This window comes from Silurus meridionalis, chromosome 5 (genome assembly GCF_014805685.1).
Source record: "Silurus meridionalis isolate SWU-2019-XX chromosome 5, ASM1480568v1, whole genome shotgun sequence".
In the NCBI taxonomy this organism is placed as follows: Eukaryota; Metazoa; Chordata; class Actinopteri; order Siluriformes; family Siluridae; genus Silurus; species Silurus meridionalis.
Window position 1 is genome coordinate 10,426,166 of NC_060888.1, and position 19,481 is coordinate 10,445,646.

A 19,481-nucleotide genomic window follows, 5' to 3' on the forward strand; every position below is an offset into this window, starting at 1 on the left:
ATTGCTTCATAGAACCAAATTGCTATGATACATTTCTTCCAATGTAGGCAAGAATATATACATATATACAAAGCCATCCATTAATACTGGCACTGTTGTCAATGTGAGAAGAGAAAGCATAACAATGCTTATTGTTCACTTGTTACCTTTTCCCAATGCTAACATTTTCCTAACATTTTCAAACTTCTTGTTGCTGCAGTAAGAAATTAACTATATTTCTATGCATGAACTATCCATTAACTAGTTAATTTCCACTACTATCTTATATGTCTACTATGTGATGCATTTGGAGATTTAGTGCAAGTATACTGCAAATAAATATACTTTTTTAAATGTTTTTGAAGACAACATTAAAGAAATAGAAATGACCATTGCAGTGGCTTTGTCAAAAGAATAATAAATTCTGTATTATTTGGTATAATTTTTATTGTTTTTTTAAAGGATATAAAATAGGGCTGTCAAAATTAAAATTAATTTTAACGGCACTACATACTTGACTTAGTACTTCACACATTTGTTTTTCACTTCTGGGGTTGGGATTACAAATCCTACCTTCCTTCTCAGTACTTTTGTATTAAGCAATGGAATAATTTTATGTTGGATGAAGTTAACAGTTAATTTTTGAAGTTTTGCAGCTGTGCTATTTACTCAAGGCTACACTTAGCATAGCATAAAACCAAACAATATCAAAAGGTAGAAATAGTGTAAAAGATGTTGATACAGTGCCATATACAGGTTGTAGCTTTCATACAAGTGCATCACTAATGTTTGTAGATGTAATTTTAACAGACTGAGTGGATAGTCAGTAATGTCCTTGTATCTATGATCAAAACATTATGGCAAAATGATGCAGTTTATATAGAATGCGTTTAATGAAAGAGGTGACCTGCCTGTACTTATGAATCAAAAAGTCATTAATTTCCAAATGTTGCCGCCAAGTATGGTCACTGTTTTTGTATGAGACTTTAAGTGTACATTTTTATTGTCCATTAAATTGCACAAACAATTTCCCATGCTTTATAATCTTTGATTATACACTACATGTTTGTAATGTATATACAACAGAGTCTCATGGCATTGTAGCTTCCTGTCTACATTGACTCTTGGTCTCTTTTTGGCAATGAACACAGCAAAAGTTTCCCATGGTTATTGTTTTTTCTTTTTCTTAAAGTGTCTCATTTTAAAATGTTTTCAGGACAAAAGTCAAGAGCATTGAACTTAAAGTAATGTTTAGCATATCCTTGTAGAAAACAAAGTAAAACAAAACAAAATAAATAAATCTTCACCTAAAAGACAACAAGCATGTTTGTCTTGAAAGCAATCTACAGTCAAGGAAGGGTTTTCATTTGCTGTGTAATTTCCAGCAAGGAGCAATTGCATGTAAGAGAAGCCTATTTACAATACAGCAAGAAATCATTTTGAATAAACCACTGCCTCAGTGACATCTCTATTTAAGGCACCAGACTGATCAGTCTTTGTCCTATATGTTCCACATTAAGTCATTATCTATGCTATTCACTCCATTAATTTTGCTGGTTTTATTAGCCAAGTGTTCTGCCTGCATGTCCTGTTGACAGGCATTTCCAAAAGCTAATCTGACAGCTAATGACTTCATTAAGTGCAGCACATTAATTGGCTTACTTCAGGGGCTCATCTTTAATTGGCATAAATAGATTCACACCTGAGCGCACCTTTATCTAAGCTGTAACGCAAACAGGAGCAATTTCACAGTGTAGATACCTACTATCCATCTAAACAGTGCACAAAGCAAATAAGATGACTCAAATACACCAAAATCACAACCCATAAACAGTGGGTCTCTGGAATATTGCAGTAGATGTGAAAGGTTGATTAATGTGTGCCAGAATGAAGAGAGGTGTCTGACAGTGTAATTAACACCACTGTTTACCTTGCCATACTGTGATCATTGGCATTCTCGGTGGGGTTACTCTAAGCTGACAGTGGCTGTGTGTGTGTGTGTGTGTGTGTGTGTGTGTGTGTGTGTGTGTGTGTGTGTGTGTGTGTGTGTGTATATGTGTGTTTAGCATGCATTTTTGCACAGTCAATGGCATAGGGGTGAAGGACTGAGGTAGGCATTAAATAAAAAGTTTGCAATGCAAAATATTGGCTGTAGAGTATTTGGAGTGTGTGTGGGGGGAGAGGTAACTCACACATACACCTACTCCCACATCTCCATGCGAAGCCTGGTCAGTGACCTAACTTCATAATGTGAACATTTTAGATACATTTACTTACACAAAGTAGAGCCTGAAGAAATACTGCCATCTAGAGGAATCTGTTAACGACTGTGCAACTGGAGCTTCTAATTGATTATGAATAACGAGTCTTTCTTGCGTTGTAAAAAAAAATAATTTGGCCATGGCTAAATTACACTGTATATATATATATATATATATTGTATAAATGTGGTGTTGGCTGGTTTTAATTCTTTCAAGCTCCAAAAGAAATAGGTCTTAGACATAAAACAAAGTTTTGCATGCTAATTTTGAAATATATTGTACACAGTTAAACATGTATGTTATTATGTTCAAAAGCAGTTTTGTTGTTAAATTGTTGTAGACACAATAGAACGGGATTTTACTGTATTTATTACTCGAAGGAAAAAAAAAATACTATACAGTATTTTTGTAAACTGCAGTGAGCATGCGGGAACTTTGATCAGTTTTGATTGCGCGATATCAAAATACATTACATTTGCTACTGCAACAAACCTGTTTTGTGCATAATGAAAGTGAAACTATCTTTTATTTGCTCCTTTTCAGTGATTAACACGCTAACTGCAACATCGTAATGTGCAGCTGGATTTCGGACTCGGATTATAGTATTCCCAGTTACAGGGTAAATTTCATTCAGCATGAGATAATTCATCCGCAAAGTTATTTTTCCCAAACATGCATTAAAATCCCATTGATGTCTGAAATGACTGGTGATAATAGGCTATCAGATTGCTTTTCTGAAATTCGGGGGAAAAAACAAAAATCGGTGTCTGTGTTTTACTTTTATGTTGTTTTTATTTATTTATTTATTTATTTTAATACATGAACAATATTAAAACGTAATTCATATTCGTAGTTTTGGTATTGCTGTTGTTACTTCGCCCAGCATAGAATATTTATAGACATTTTATTTTGATGGAGATTATTTAGGCTGAGAATTTTTTCATGCGCATGGACTGTCTAGTTTGACTTGTCAGCATGTTTTCCTGTCTGTTCTGTGGACATCAGTGTAGCACTACAGTGGCTTATGTGAAACACATCAGGATTCATAATGTAGCAATATCTCTAAATTGCTGCTTCATTGTTGCACCCAAACCTGCAACAGGCAATAAATTACAAAGTTGCAGTTTAAAAATCTTTACAGACATCAGACATACAGACATACAGACATTGTGCCCCTGTCGTGCCCCTTCAAGCAGTGGGATACGGCATTTATAGTAATATCTACATTTACCTCTCATCTGTCAAGGAAATATTCATTGCAGTACTTAGCAATTGGCATAAATCAATTGGCATAAATATATATAATTTTTTTTATAATTTTTTGTTTGTTTGTTTGTTTTTAACATATATATATATATATATTTTAATAAAATGATATATTATATATATATATATATATATATATATATATATATATATATATATATATATATATATATATATATATAATATATCATTTTAATATGAAAGCCAATATCATTTTAATAAAAATGATATTGGCTTTTGTGGTTTGTGCTTGCAGTGGAACTTCACTCCCAGTGAACACAATATATACACATTTTGACTTAAAGGTCTGTCCAGAGCAGTTCATGTTGAAATGCATTTCTTATGTTAAAAAGACAGGACTTTGTGACTGTTTAAAATGATTTTAGTTTTCCTGCATTCATTTGTAATCTGGATATGTAAAATTAAAGTTGTCATTGCTGAAATGGTTTTTTCTTTTTAAAGGTTCAGGTGAAACACTAGGAAGGCATCAAATTAAAATTTCCTATCAAATATTTAAGTGAGCAGCCATAGGTAACTATGTCTAGGAAAATCAAATATCCATCTGTGGTAAAGTTTTGGTGGAAAACTTTAAAGGAAGCAGACTCATCTAGGGCCCATCCTTCTTTGGCATTAAAATGATGATCATGTGCATTGGAAATTGTATCAGAAATGGCGGAAATACTAGGGTATGAGATTTGTTGTCCTTGAATAAATTGACATCTTTAATCTGGACTGAAACATCATTATGACCAAAATATCTGAGTGCTGGAGCTTGTTAAGAAAGCTTTAATTTCCTTAAATCTAAATAATTGTGATAAAAGAATATACTTTGTTCTATTTATGTTATCCATGAGTAATCTTTATTCACTCCACACTAATTGTAAACACACGTTTGTTTTTCAGGCGTTTCATCTGGATCATTTTGGAAAAGGGCACAAAATCTGGTGGTCTTATCAAAGCGGGTGGGGAGGGTCACCCAGAAAAAGACAACCGTGAACCCTTGTGTCTCCAGTCTGCTTGACAAAATTAATGGATTTAAGTGGGACTTTATATAATTAATACACCTTTAATTTACAGTAACTTGTTGGCAACCGTGCTGCATTCTTTACTGTTTTTTTAATAAACAGTAGCCAACTGTAACACAATAATTTGACAGTAACGTGCTTACTGTGAAGTTCTTTTTTAACAGTGTGTGTATTTCCGTATTTTAGAGCATTCTGGCTCCTATACTAAAATGCAACTTATAATGACAATGTTTTGTTTGATTTTCATTCAATTAGCATATTATTGCTTCTCTTTTGCCTGAAACATTAAAACCAACCAATGTATCCTATTAATAAATAAGTATATGTAAAATATTGCATTATATTCTAAACCTCTTGAATGTTATTCTTAGTTGGCAATTTGTTACCGATTTTAATTCATAATACATGCCTATAGGAATTCATCATACCCTGTAAAAATCTTTAACTTTACGCCCTGGAAAATAAAATAAATAAAGTCCAACTTTTTTTAAGGTGCATGTACACATTATTAACCAGCATGACCAGTTATAATGATTTTGATTATTTTAGAATAAAAACAGCTGTTTCTAAAAGATTTCACTGTTAGTAGTGCATGGTGCTATAAGAATTCACCACAGCTGGGAAGAGTTTTCAATAGGCCTCCAGCATAAAGTTGTAGAAAGGCACATGTTAGGAGAAGGCTAAAATAAAAATTTTAAGCTTTAGCCATTACTCTGAGTAATGCTCAGAGCATCATTAAGAAGTGGAAAGCATATGGTACCACCAACATATTGCCTAGATCAGGCTATCCATTTAAACTGGATTACTGAAACAGGAGGAAACTGATAGGAGAAGCAAGTGACCAAGAGACCAGAGGCAACTCTGAAGAACTTACAAGGTGTTATGGCTTGGACTGGTCGGTCTGTGCATGTGACAAATATTTTGAGATTTATGCAAAGCTGGCCTGAAGGTTTCCTGGTGGTCTAGTGGTTGGGATGTGGCGCTCTCACCGCTGCGACCCGGGTTCGATCCTTGGTCAGGGAACCAACCCCAGCCACTCTTAGTGCCGGTCCCAAGCCAGGATAAATGGGGAGGGTTGTGTTAGGAAGGGCATCCAGCATAAAAACATGTGTCAAATCGAACGTGTGGACCATGAATATGGATGATCCGCTGTGGTGACCCCTAATGGGAGAAGCCAAAAGAAAGTTTATGCAAAGCTGGCCTGTGTGGCAGGTTGGCAAGAAAGTATCATTCCCTGAAAAAAGTGCCTTACAGTCTTTTTTGCACAATGTGAAAACACACCTGTAATTCTCTCCTGCCATATGGCAAAAGGTACGGTATGGTCTGATGATCCAAAATTGACCTTTTTGGACCAAGATCCATGTGCTATGTTTGAAGAGAAAACACAGCACACCATTAAAAAAACATCATACCTACTAAATGGATGAATAACTAGCTTTAAACAATTTGCAGGATGTCTTTAGCTTACTATAGTATTTCGTATATATGATAAAGTATTCAGTTATTTCTGGTGTTGTGCACTTATTAATTCAATTTTGCTTGTATAATTTCTATAATCAGTTTTACAGAATTAAATAGTCTATAAAATATGAATTTATAGGTTTATCCCTAATGAGAAAACCAGTGGTGACAGTGACAGGGAATAATGAGAGGGTATGAGGAAGAGATCTTGAGAGGAACCAAACTCAAGAAAGTTTTTAGTGAACATTTAACTAACTAGGATTTATACTTACTCTACTTACTTACTTACTTTCTTGGGTGTTTCTCTTCAGCAGAGACTGGGTAATTGGTCAGAACTCAAGAGAAAATTCAATGCTGCCAAATAATTCCAAATACTTAAGAAAAACCTGTGTTCCTCTGCTGGACAGGTGATTGGTAGGTCATTCAACTTCCAACACAACAATGATCCTAAGCATAGCTCTAAAAAAAACAACTTAAACTGGCTTAAGGACAGGAAGGCAAATGTCCTCAGCTCACCAAGTCTGAGCCCTAACTTAAATCTGATGCTCACTTTACAATTTGACTGAAATTGAGCAGATCTGCAAGGAAAAATAAGCAATTATTTTAACAATCTAAGTAAAGCTACTACAGACATTTTCAAAAAGATTAATGGCTGTAATTAGAGCAAAAGTTGGCTTCTTGAAGTATTACTTCAGAGGACTGGTGACTTTTTTTTTCATCCCTGTTATACTAGTTTTCAGTATTTAATTTTATTACAGTATTTTTTTTAAACTGTTGCCTTTTTCTTTTAGCAATTTGATGTAAAGCAATTTGTAAATAAAGCAGGAAAGGGTTTTTTGGAATGGGTTTTGATTTTAATTCTTAGGACAAATAAATTAACCATTTCAAAGAGTCATGCTGAATGGCAGGCACTGTATACTCCACATATCTTGCTTTTTCTTCAGATACATTTAGCAAAATCAGTCGTTCCTTTTTATTTATGAGTGGATAAAAATATAACAATCACGCAACAAGCCACCAATCAGGGTAGAGCGCGCGCTCTGTTTTAAACTTGGCAGTGGCGGATTTAAGCGACAAGGGCAGCCGTCCAGAGCAGCATCTTGCCAAGGGGCTGCACGAGGCTTCTAAAAAAATCGATTTTTTTATTTTTTTTTTTAAATGCTCATTTGCACGATCGCGTTAATTTTTTATATAATGTAACGGTGAATGAAGCTAGTCAGGACTCGGGCTGTGCACACCACCACCACCACCCGGAGAAGTTTCCTCATCCGTACACATTCAGACAGGAACGGCGGATGGTGTGACGTCACCTCAATGAGGAGAGCTGAACCTGTATTAAATTTATGACATCAAAAGGTCAAAACCCTCAGGAACCCATTTCAGGAAAAAAAAAAGGAAGAAAGAAGTACGGGAGAAAACGTGCAAAAGATAAAGGTGTGTATGCAGCTTTATCACTCATCTCGGTATGAGGATAGTAAAGGCTAATGCATTTAATGAAATGAGTTTAATAACTGTATATCATAGCATTATAATTTATAGCATGTAGTTTATCATAATGTGTGTAGCAACAAAACAATTGCAGCCTAACCAGTCTAGTTGGATTATAGTTATATTAGATTTGGTTACCTGTAATTGAGGTGGTCATAAACGTTTTCTGTGATTGTACTGAAAAGGTCCTGAAATGAGTTTAGCAATGGGAATCGCCAGTTCAGCTTAAAAGGATCATTTGAAAAGGCATTATTATAAGAATGTTGTATGTATCATATGGCTGCAATTAGCCAATGAGTGTTATGCTTCTTGGTTTTGAGAGTTTGTTTGAAACTCCTGACTGGAACTTGCCACAACACCCGTGGCCTTATTTGCATGATTTTTTTTGCATGAAGAGGTTTTGGGCTCTAATAATTTTTTTAGATAGCAATCACTGTTAAACTCATCATTTTATTAATCGATTGGTGTGCTTAGAGTAAGTCTTTTCACATAAAGAGAAAAATTTAAGGGACATTATAGCCATAATAAATCCTAGTACTTGGATACCTAAGTACATTTGAAGGCAAATACTTTTGTACCTTTACTCAAGTTAAAGTTTAAAAGGAGCAATGTTTACTGGAGTAATATTTTACCTACTGCATCTTTACTTTTACTCGAGTAAATGCTTTATGTACTTCGTCCACCACTGCTTATCTAGCTCCTCTGTCTTGACTATACAGTACTCAAAAGAATCAGAAAATTGACCTCAAAGACTGTGTGCATGTTTTGTGACCTTTAATGCTAATATATACAGAACCAGAAAGAAAAATAGAATTTTAAAAATTAAATGAAATAAATACAATATGATACAATTTGCACAATTTCTTTAGAAGAGACATTTATAGATGTATTTCTATATATTTAGCCCATTATCTGTTTTTATATATATATATATATACTCAATCATCTCAACTGCTTCGAGAGCGTCTGTAAATTCCACTGTAGAGTCCTTGGTTTGCCCTAATACTGGATCCAACACTATGAACTCTGGTCCATATTCACTGACCTTTGATAGTTTCTATTATTTCAGCTTTAGCTTATTATTATTATTATTATTATTATTATTATTATTATTATTATACACAAGTAAAAAAGGAAAAAAAAAAAAAAAAAGGATCAAGGTTGGGTACAGGGGGAAGCAACAACCTGACAAGCTTCAGTGCAAATGTGCTTAAATATAATTGATATGATGGGGACTGATCGGGTTTTGTGTTTGACAATCTCTCGGACTCTAAATTCTATATACACTTATTGAAAGCTTAAAGAAGTCTTCACTTTCACCTTGTCAACTTGACTTGAGGTAACATTGAGTGGTTCAGATACACCGATTCCTCTACCCATATGCTAAATGGGTTGAAAAGCCCAAAGCTTCCAAAACATACTTTTCTTCCCAGATAATTCATCAAAAGTTAGACAAAAGTAAGCTGATCAACACTATGGGATAAAAGGGTTGGGGAAAAAAAAGAACTTTTCAACTGGGGCGGGGGGGAGGCAGAGCACAGTTTACTTAAAGCAGCTTTAGGTCAGCCAGTCACAGTGAATGAGAATAGGTGCTGGTGCTGTTTTTTTTACTTAGCAGTAAAGAGAAAATAAAGAATGATTGAGAAAAGACAAAAAGGAAAGTTGCAAAGAATGTATACAAGAGGAAATGGGAATAAAAAAAAGAAAAGAGAAACAAAAGTAAAACACATTGCAACCCTGCAGCATTTTGGATTAAATTTTCAGCCATGTTCAGTGCAGTCTGTAACTTGCTAAACAGCCTCCATAATGTAAATGTTTCCATAATGTAAATGTGTCCAAATACAATGTGCAAGAGCTGAAGAAAAATGCCAACGAGTAGGGGCAGGAGCAAACAAATAAATAGACAAAATGGGGAGGAGAAAACACAGTGATGTGAAGATGCATCTGTTCACAACATGTCAGTGGAAGTTAACTTCTTCATGCTTCTGCGCTGAGCCAAACTGGAAGCTGCAACTGGTTCCAGGACTGGCTGGCATGTCTTATGATTCAATGCTGAGTAGGTGGCAGCCATTGCTCCCTAAAAAAAAAAGAAATGCCAGTTTTACATTGTTACTAAAAGTGTAATAATGTTCTCTCAACAACAATTAAAATTAATTTGACAAAATGTTTACATAAAATGTAACACAAAAAATATAGCTGCAAGCAGCGATGGATATAGCTGCAAGCAGCTGGTGCCTCCCAGAAAACAATGCAAGGTGGGCAAGTGCATCAAGTGGGTAAATATCAGTGGACTATTTTATGTTGTTACTGACCCATATGGGGACTGTAGGTAAAAGAAACCCCACATTTTAGACAAACGGGGGCGCTAGTGAGCCAATTAAGAGATACACCGTTGTCCGACCTTTTTGTCCACACTTGTGATGTATGTGACTTGTCAAATGTGATGTATGTGTCAAATTTCAAGATAATCTAAGCACGCCAAAAGCCTTAAATATGCCTAAAATAAAAGTAAAGTTTGACGCGTTGCCATGGGAACAGCGTTCGAGATATAAAAAATTCCTTTGCAATTTATTATCTACAACGTCTCGGCATCATGTTGATTACATTTGGTGTCAATTGGATGAATATCCTAGGAGGAGTATTTAAAAGTTCACCACATGCAACTGTCAAAAAATCCACCTTTTGTGACTGACACACTTCCTGGCGCCTGTTGGTGGTGCTATGTCCGAGATTCACAATAGGCACATCGATGCAATCGGAATCCTTGGCTGAACATACACAGCACGCGTCATCCGAATAAGACATTTTTTGCTTGAGATATTAGACACTTCCTGTTTCCCTGAATTCGCCATAAATTTGTCGCCTCGCCATGGCAGCACCGTTTGAGATATCAAAAACTCCTTCACAATTTAGCAAGTGCAATGTCTCGGCATCATGTTCGCCACGTTTGATGTCAATCGCATGAATTCCCTAGGAGGAGTATTTAAAAGTTCACCGCATGCACTTATAAAACAAAACAAAATGGCTGACTTCCTGTTGGGCGGAGCTCATAGTTTAGAGGGCAAAAGTCGATGAGGTCTATATGCGTACCAACTCTCGTACATGTGCGTACATAATTGCCCGATCTGTGCACGAATGTTTGTTTTTGAATTACAGGGGGCGCTACAGAGCCCCCCTGCCACGCCCGTATTCCAGCCTTTGTCCGGCCCTAGTGACAAAGGACTCTGACGTGTGTGCCAAATTTCAAGAGTTTTCGAGCATGTTAAGGGACCCCAAATGGCCCATGTGTGTAAAAAATAAATAAATAAATAAATAAATAAATAAATAAATACTAAGGAAAACAATAGGGCTTCGCACCTTTGGTGCAGGCCATTCTGGCCTGCTCCTCGGTGCTCGGGCCCTAATAAAATATATAAGAATACATAAACCAAAAAAAAACCCTTTATCTTTCAATGTCAAGCTAATCAAAATCTCCAACACGCACTTGCTCAGAGGACTCTGAGCAAACTCATACTGAAGACCAAACGTAACCTTGTACATAGATTAACCTTAGCATTGGCTCAAATAGGGACTTAGGTGGCAGAAATGCTAACCACTGCATCACTCACTGACTGCATTTGTCCAATGCACCAAATTTACACATTTTATATATATTCGATGCAATATACTTTCTAATTGTATTTATTAAATTGAGTGATCAGTTACATTGGCACAAATTAAATATGTATTAAATAAAAATTTAATACATGGAAAGATTTAATAGTTTACCTTTGTTAAAACCCACTTATATAATATACATATAGAATATACATATACACTGGCGATCAAAATTAGAGAACAATTTATAAACAATTTAACAATTCTGAAATAATGTCATCTTCACTGCTCAACAGTTGAAGGGGTTTTTGTCCTGTCTATACCATGCTACCAGAACACCTTTTTCACAAAATAACTAAGGCATTTCCAAAAAAAACATTATTTTGCAGAAAACACACTGATCAAAATTAGAGAACTACAAAGACTGTAGCATGAAAAAGATTACAACAAAATTTTCTGAAGGTTACAACAGTCAGCAATTAGTAGGAAGTGTACAGGCCTCTGCTCTGAATTACTTCAGCACATCTGCGGCCACAGGACAGCACTAGTCTCTCACACTGCTCTGGTGTGATTTTGGTCCACTTTTCTTCCAGTCTCCTCCACATTTCGGTGACTGTAGGGGGTTTCTTGGCCATAACTTTGTCACCAAGGATTTTCCAGAGGTTCTCTATTGGGTTGAGATCAGGACTCTGGGCAGGCCATGTCATTATTTCAATGTTTTCAGTTTCAAGAAACTGCTTTACCCGTTTTGCTGTGTGACATGGAGCGTTGTCCTGCATTAACACTGCGGGCTGATTGGGTGATGAACGCATGGAAGGACCCATATGTTGTTGAAGAAGGTTCTGATAAACATTTGCATTCACTCTGCCATGCAGCTGTATAAGAGGCCCAACTCCTGCTGCAGAAAACATGCCCCAAACCATGACACTTCCTCCTCCACTTTTCACTGACTTCTTTACACACTTTGGGTTCAGTCTTTCTCCAGTTTGTCACCGAACATAATGTTTCCCATCGGACCCAAATAAATTAAACTTGCTTTTATCACTGGAGTGAACTTTGGACCAGTTCTCCTCTGTCCACACAAAAGCTTAGTCTAGCCTTTTGATTCTTTCTACTAATGAGAGGTTTGGTAACTGCAGTGTGGGCTTTCAGTCCAAATGCTCTTAAACGTCGAGACACTGTATGACCAGACAGATCCTTACCCTGTTCAGCGCTGAACTGGTGAGCAATTTTAGCTGCATTGTGGAAACGATTGCCCATTGAGATCCTCGCAGTATCCTGTCCTCTCTTTTATTTGTCTTCCGTGGACGACCAGCCTTCTTGGCGGACTTGAATGAGTTTGTGATGTCGTAAAGATTCAATATTCTTTAAATCACAGATTTGGAATGACCAACTTGTCTTGCTATGGCTGATAGGGTCATCCCATTGGCCTTCATCTGGACAACCTGCTGCCGGAGGCTTTCAGTCACTTTAGAACGTCCCACCATCTTGCAGAGTCAGTGAAACTGGAAGTTAAGCTGCCAGTTAAATAGGGGTTGACAGATAATCAAGGAAATTAGCACTAGGTGCCAGATTAACACCAATAACTGGGAGGTATATGAAAGTGTTCTCTAATTTTGATCAGTGTGTTTTCTGGAAAATAATGTTATTTTGGAAATGCATTAGTTAAATTGTGGAAAAGGTGTTCTGGTAGCATGGTATAGACAGGACCAAAACTCCAAAACTGTTGAGCAGTGAAGATGACATTATTTCAGAATTGTTTAATTGTTTATAAATTGTTCTCTAATTTTGATCGTCAGTGTGTATGTATATACACACACACACACACACACACACACACACACACACACAGTGAGGAAAATAAGTATTTGAACACCCTGCTATTTTGCAAGTTCTCCCACTTAGAAATCATGGGGGGGTCTGAAATTGTCATCGTAGGTGCATGTCCACTGTAAGAGACATAATCTAAAAAAAAAAAAAATAATCCAGAAATCACAATATATGATTTTTTAAAAACTATTTATTTGTATGATACAGCTGCAAATAAGTATTTGAACACCTGAGAAAGTCAATGTTAATATTTGGTACAGTAGCTTTTGTTTGCAATTACAGAGGTCAAACGTTTCCTGTAGTTTTTCACCAGGTTTGCACACACTGCAGGAGGGATTTTGGCCCACTCCTCCACACAGATCTTCTCTAGATCAGTCAGGTTTCTGGCCTGTCGCTGAGAAACACAGAGTTTGAGCTCCCTTTCCAGCCTTGTGGAGGTGTACAATTTTGTCTCTAGTGTATTTGGACAGCTCTTTGGTCTTGGCCATGTTAGTAGTTGGATTTTTACTGGTTGTATGGGGTGGACAGGTGTCTTTATGCAGCTAACGACCTCAAACAGGTGCATCTAATTTAGGATAATAAATGTAGTGGAGGTGGACATTTTAAAGGCAGACTAACAGGTCTTTGAGGGTCAGAATTCTAGCTGATAGACAGGTGTTCAAATACTTATTTGCAGCTGTATCATACAAATAAATAGTTTAAAAATCATACATTGTGATTTCTGGATTTTTTTAGATTATGTCTTTCACAGTGGACATGCACCTACGACGACAATTTCAGACCCCTCCATGATTTCTAAGTGGGAGAACTTGCAAAATAGCAGGGTGTTCAAATACTTATTTTCCTCACTGTGTGTGTGTGTGTGTGTGTGTGTGAGATTATATATATATATATATATATATATATATATATATATATATATATATATATATATATATATATATATAAAAATGTATTTATTTATTTATTTTTTCTTTCCCACGAATATAGTGCACCCGGAAAGTTTTCACAGCCCTTCACTTTTTCTAAATTTTTAATGTTACAGCCTCATTCTAAATGGATTAAATTCATCAATATTGTACGAACAATGGCCCGTAATGACAGTGTGTTTGAAATCTTTACAAATTTATTAAAGATAAAAAACAAAAAAAAAAATCACGTATTCACAGCCTTTGCCATGACCCTCAAAATTGAGCTCATGTTTATCTTGTTTACACTCAACATCCTTGAGATGTTTCTAAAACTTGATTGGAGTCCACCTGTGGTAAATTCAGATGATTGGACATGATGTGGAAAGGCACACACCTGTCTATAGAATGTCACACAGTTAACAATGTATGTCAGAGCACAAACCAAGCCATGAAGTCCAAGGAATTGTCTGTAGACCTCCGAGACAAGATTGTATCGAGGCACGGATCTTGGGAAGAGTATAGAAATATTTCTGCAGCATTGACGGTCCCAATGAGCACAGTGGCTATCATCATCTGTAAATGTAAGAAGTTTGGAACCATTCCGAGAGCAGGCCACCCGGCCAAACCGAGCAATCAGGGAGAAGGGCCTTAGTCAACTTCAAAAACCCAATGGTCCCTCTGAAAGAGCTCCAGCATTTCTCTGTAGAGAGAGGAGAACCTTCCAGAACAACCACCATCTCTGTAGCACTTCATTAGTCAGGCCTGTATGTACTGAGGAGTGGCCAGACAGAAGCCACTCCTCAGTAAAAGGCACATGACATACCACCTGATCTTGCCAAAGGACACCTACAGGACTCTCAGACCATGAGAAACAAAATTTAAACTCTTTGGCCTGAATGCCAAGCGTCATGTCTGGAGGAAACCAGGCACCGCTCATCACCTGGAGAATCTCATCCCTACAGTGAAGCATGGCGATTGCAGCATCATCAGCATCAAAACAGGCGTGCCAAGCATGTAGCAGCATACTCAAAAAGACTTCAGGCTGTAATTGGTGCCAAAGATGCTTCAACAAAGTATTGAGCAAAGGCTGTGAATACTTATGTACATGTGATTTCTTTTCATTTATTATTTATTAATACATTTGCAAAGATTTCAAACACACTTTTTAAAATGTCATTATAAGGTATCGTTTGTAAAATTAGAGGAATATAAAGAATTTAATCCATTTTGGATTAAGGCTGTAACATAAAATGTGAAAAAAGTGAAGCGCTGTGAACACTTTCCGGATGCACTGTATGTAAAGAATCACCTACTTGGTGAAGTTTTCAAAATGTTAAAGTATTTTTTTACACCACTCTATAAGCTCATTTACAGAGAAATCAGTTTTACCTTAACTAAATGAGGTGCATCGTGCCGAGTAAGCTGGAAATGGGGCAGTTGGTCCCGGCAGGCGATCCATGAGTGTTTCAGTACCTGCTCGGCCGAATACCTCTGATGAGGGTCCACATGAAGCATGTGAGATAAAAGATCCTGCAGGTGAAAGCAAAAAGGTATGAAAAGTCTAATCACAATTACCACACTGTAGTAGTAAATTATCTAAAGAACAGTATATATAAAACAATAATATATAACAAAAAAATTATGATAATAAATATACGAAAAAAATATATTACACACAGTATACTCTACAGCATCTCACAAAAGTGAGTACACCCTGCACATTTCAGCATCCATTTTATTATATGTTCTGAAGGGACAATACTTTAGAAATGAAAATTAGATATACTATAGAGTAGTCAATGTGCAGCTTGTATAGCAATATAGAAAGATAAGAGAAAATAACTGAACATACAGCCATTATTGTCTGGCAACACAAGTGAGTACACCCTATGTGAGAACCATTATTATCTAACACTGCCTTAATAATCCTGGGCATGGAATTCACCAGAGCTGCACAGGTTGTTTCTGAGATACTCTTCCACTCATCCATAATGACATCACAGAGCTGCTGTATGTTACACACACATGGCACTTCTTCACCTTCAGCTTGAAGATGCCCAAAAGGAGACATATTTGGACACTCCATCACCTATACTTTCAGCTTCCACAGCAAGGCAGTAGTCATGTTGGTGGTGTGTTTGGGGTCATTATTATGTTGGAAAAACTGTCATTCTGCCCAGTTTCTAAAGGCATCATGTTCTGCTTCAGAATGTCACAGTACATGTTCGGTTTTATGTTCCCATAAATGAGCCGCACCTCCGCAGTACCAGCAGCACTCATGTAGCCACAGACCATGATGCTACCAGTACCATGCTTGATTGCAGGCAAAACACAATTTCCTTGGTAATCCTCACCAGGGTGTCTCCACACATGCTTGACACCATTTGGGCCAAACAAGTTTTCTTATTCTCAGACCACAGGACATGGTTCCAGTAATTCATGCTCTGGACAGGTTGTCTTCAGCAAACTGTTTGCAGGCTTTCTTGTGAGCCAGCTTCAGAAGATCTTTCCTTCTTGGACGGCAGCCATGCAAACTGACTTGTTGCAGTATGCAGTATACGGTCTGAACACTGACAAGCGGACTTCCGCTTCTGCAACCTCTAAAGCAATGCTGGCAGGCCTCATGCATCAGTTTTTTAAAGTCAGCTTCTGCACCTGACGCAAAGCACGAGGACTCAACCTTTGATGAACCCTTGCGAGGCCTTTTCCAAGTGGAACCAGTCTTGGAAAACATCTGTATGATTCTGGCCACTTTACTGTAACTCAGTTTCAGTGTGTTACCAATCTTCTTATAGCCTAAACCATCTTTGTGGAGAGCAACAATTGTAATTCTCAAATTCTCAGAGTTCTTTGCCATGAGGTGCCATGTTGAACATCCAGTGGTCAGTATGAGAGAATTGTATGCGACGCACCAACATGAACATGATGAACAGTAGGGACCCTGCACAAGCGTAGACAGTAAATGTTTGTTTAGCTCAGATTCTCACATGTTGGATGAGAAATGAAACAGACATTTTTGTCTGTTGCTTGATAAAAAATAAATAACTCCTAAATCATTATTGGAATCGGCCAGTTCGCTTGTAAAATATTGGTATCGGAATTGGGCATTTAAAATCATGATCGGTGCATCACTAATGAATAGGAAATGTGGCTTTGCATGGTAAAAATACGTACACCTATTATCACTTAAGGTGTACTCACTTTTGTTGGCAGTTATTTTGACAGTAATGGCTGTATGTTGAGTTATTTGAGATATACTTAAATGGTTGCTGAAATAAGAGGGGTGTACTCACTTGTGTGAGATACAATATATATTTTATATATATATATATATATATATATATATATATATATATATATATACATATATATATATATATATATATATATATATATATATATATATACACATATATATATATATATATATATATATATATATATATATATATATATATATATATATATATACACACACACACACACACACACACACACACACACACACACACACATACATACATACATACATACACACACACACACACACACACACACAGAGAAAATGCCAAAAAGTCAGACTGCGTACAGATGCGTAAATAAAAAAGAAATGAAAGCTGTAAATGAAAATTAAAAATGTATATAATTCAAACATAATTACTAATATATAATCACTTTTTAAAATTCTTTTTAGGTTAATCATGAAAGAAAAGGGCAGAATATTTATTATTGTTCGACCTTTGAGGAATCAGATACAGTATCCCAGTTTCCTCCACTGAGAGAGAACTTGCCACTGCCGATACGCAACAGAATCTCCTCTGGAGTGTCATTGGGGCCGTTAGCAAACGGGGTGTACCTTTAGAGAGCCGAAGACAAAACAAATTAACAGAAGCTGAAACATACTTGGTCCAATTTCTATTTGTATTAGTGCAATGAAAAAAAATATTTTATAACTGAAATCATTATTAAGGTAATATTATATTATATAATAAAAATATTATAAGATTGACACATGATTAATGCCAACCTTACTAAAATCCTTTAAATATATACAAAAGCCATAAGTATCATAATTATCATTTTTAAACAGTGTTATGATCGATCCTGCTTTACATAAGGAAAGTTCGCAAACTATGAACTAGTTACTACTATACTATATAGTTACTACTTTTTAAAAAAAAAAAAAAAAAGAATTTGTCCTTATATTTATTTAGAAATTACCGGTAGATATACATTTAGTAGCAGCACTTTTTATTAGATCTCTTGCCAGTGAGAATGACAAATATATTTGCTGGATTAGATTTCAGGAGTGTGTAACTCACTCACCCAGCTAGCATGGTATAAAGAAGAACTCCCAGACTCCAGATATCACAGGCTGCATCATAACCCTGACGCATCAATACCTACAATCTCACACGCACATACACAAACAAAAAAAGGTTTATTTAGGATGACAAAATGTTTACTATTTTAAGACAGTGTTCAGGAAGGTAAATTAAATCAGATTTTAACAGCATTACAGCATAACAGAATTGAGATAAAAAGGCATTTAAGGGTAGGATTTTAAATCACTAACTGCAGGACCAATGACAAGTGCACTTTTTGACAGGGCTAGAACGCTATATTAAATCTTACAATGCAAAACTGTTCATTTACTATGCATGTACAAATGGAACATGCTTCAGTGCAGGGTGACCTTTCTACAATTCAACAGCCTGAGGTAATGTTTAAAAATGTATAAAAAAAAAAAAAATAATAATAAAAAAAAAAAAAATTGACTAGGAGAAAAAAAAAGAACTACGGTTTCACAGTTGTTCACTTCTCAGGAATAAAAAAAAAATCTAATTTAACATTTTCAATCTTTATTAAAGCACTTAACCAGTCCACCATACATTGTACAGTGCATTGTTTAGATGTTATTTTTGTGGATTGTTCTTGCATGTAAGGTGCTTTTCATATACCATAGGCAACAGAGCATAGATGTTAGCAAACATAAGCAAGGAACAAGCATCACAACGAAGGTATGCACAGTGAAGAGGTTTCACGAACAGACAATTTTCCAAATGAAATTACAGATTTAACAGACCTCTTTAACACTAAGAAATTATCTCACCTCGGGTGCTACAAAGTTAGCAGTGTAACATGGCGTGAGCAGAAGTCCATTATCCCCCCTCAACTGCTTGGCAAAGCCAAAGTCACAGATTCTGATCGAGTCTGGGTTACCCGAATCGTCCATGTACAGAATGTTGCTGGGCTTCAGGTCCCTATGAACCACCTGTGAACAGATGTGTGATTCTTAACTCACATTCAAAACTGTTTAAAAAATAAACAAATAAATAAATAAATAAACACAATGGATATATCCAAACTAAGAATGCTGATTAAAATCCAGATATTAGATGTTGCTAGATGCGAGAGGTCATATATGTGAGTCTACCAGACTACCCATTCTATTGCCACTTTTATATACTATAATTATTCTTTTCACAAATAATTTCATGCAAAACATGCTGTATTTTTTTGTTTACACAGGTTGTTTTTGTTTTATTATATTGTGTTTGTAGATCTGAAACACGCAAGTAAATATAGATGAAAATAGAGGACAAACAGTTTTCAAGGCAATGCATTTCTCCTGATCAGGGTAAACGTGGTGTTGGTGCTGT

The 19,481-nt window shown here is 36.1% G+C and overlaps 1 protein-coding gene across 1 annotated transcript in view; it reads right to left on the bottom strand.

Moving 5' to 3' along the window:
• Window positions 1-8,237: 8,237 nt before the first annotated feature.
• Window positions 8,238-19,481, bottom strand: part of rps6kal (ribosomal protein S6 kinase a, like) — a 46,522-nt gene continuing 35,278 nt past the window's right edge. Inside the window, exons 18-22 of the mRNA XM_046849334.1 lie at window positions 18,932-19,093; window positions 18,145-18,221; window positions 17,557-17,674; window positions 15,208-15,348; window positions 8,238-9,557 (exon numbers count right to left, since the gene is read on the bottom strand). Of these exons, the coding sequence (XP_046705290.1) occupies window positions 9,429-9,557; window positions 15,208-15,348; window positions 17,557-17,674; window positions 18,145-18,221; window positions 18,932-19,093 (627 nt within the window). The 3' untranslated portion in view covers window positions 8,238-9,428. The remainder of the gene's footprint in view (window positions 9,558-15,207; window positions 15,349-17,556; window positions 17,675-18,144; window positions 18,222-18,931; window positions 19,094-19,481) is intronic.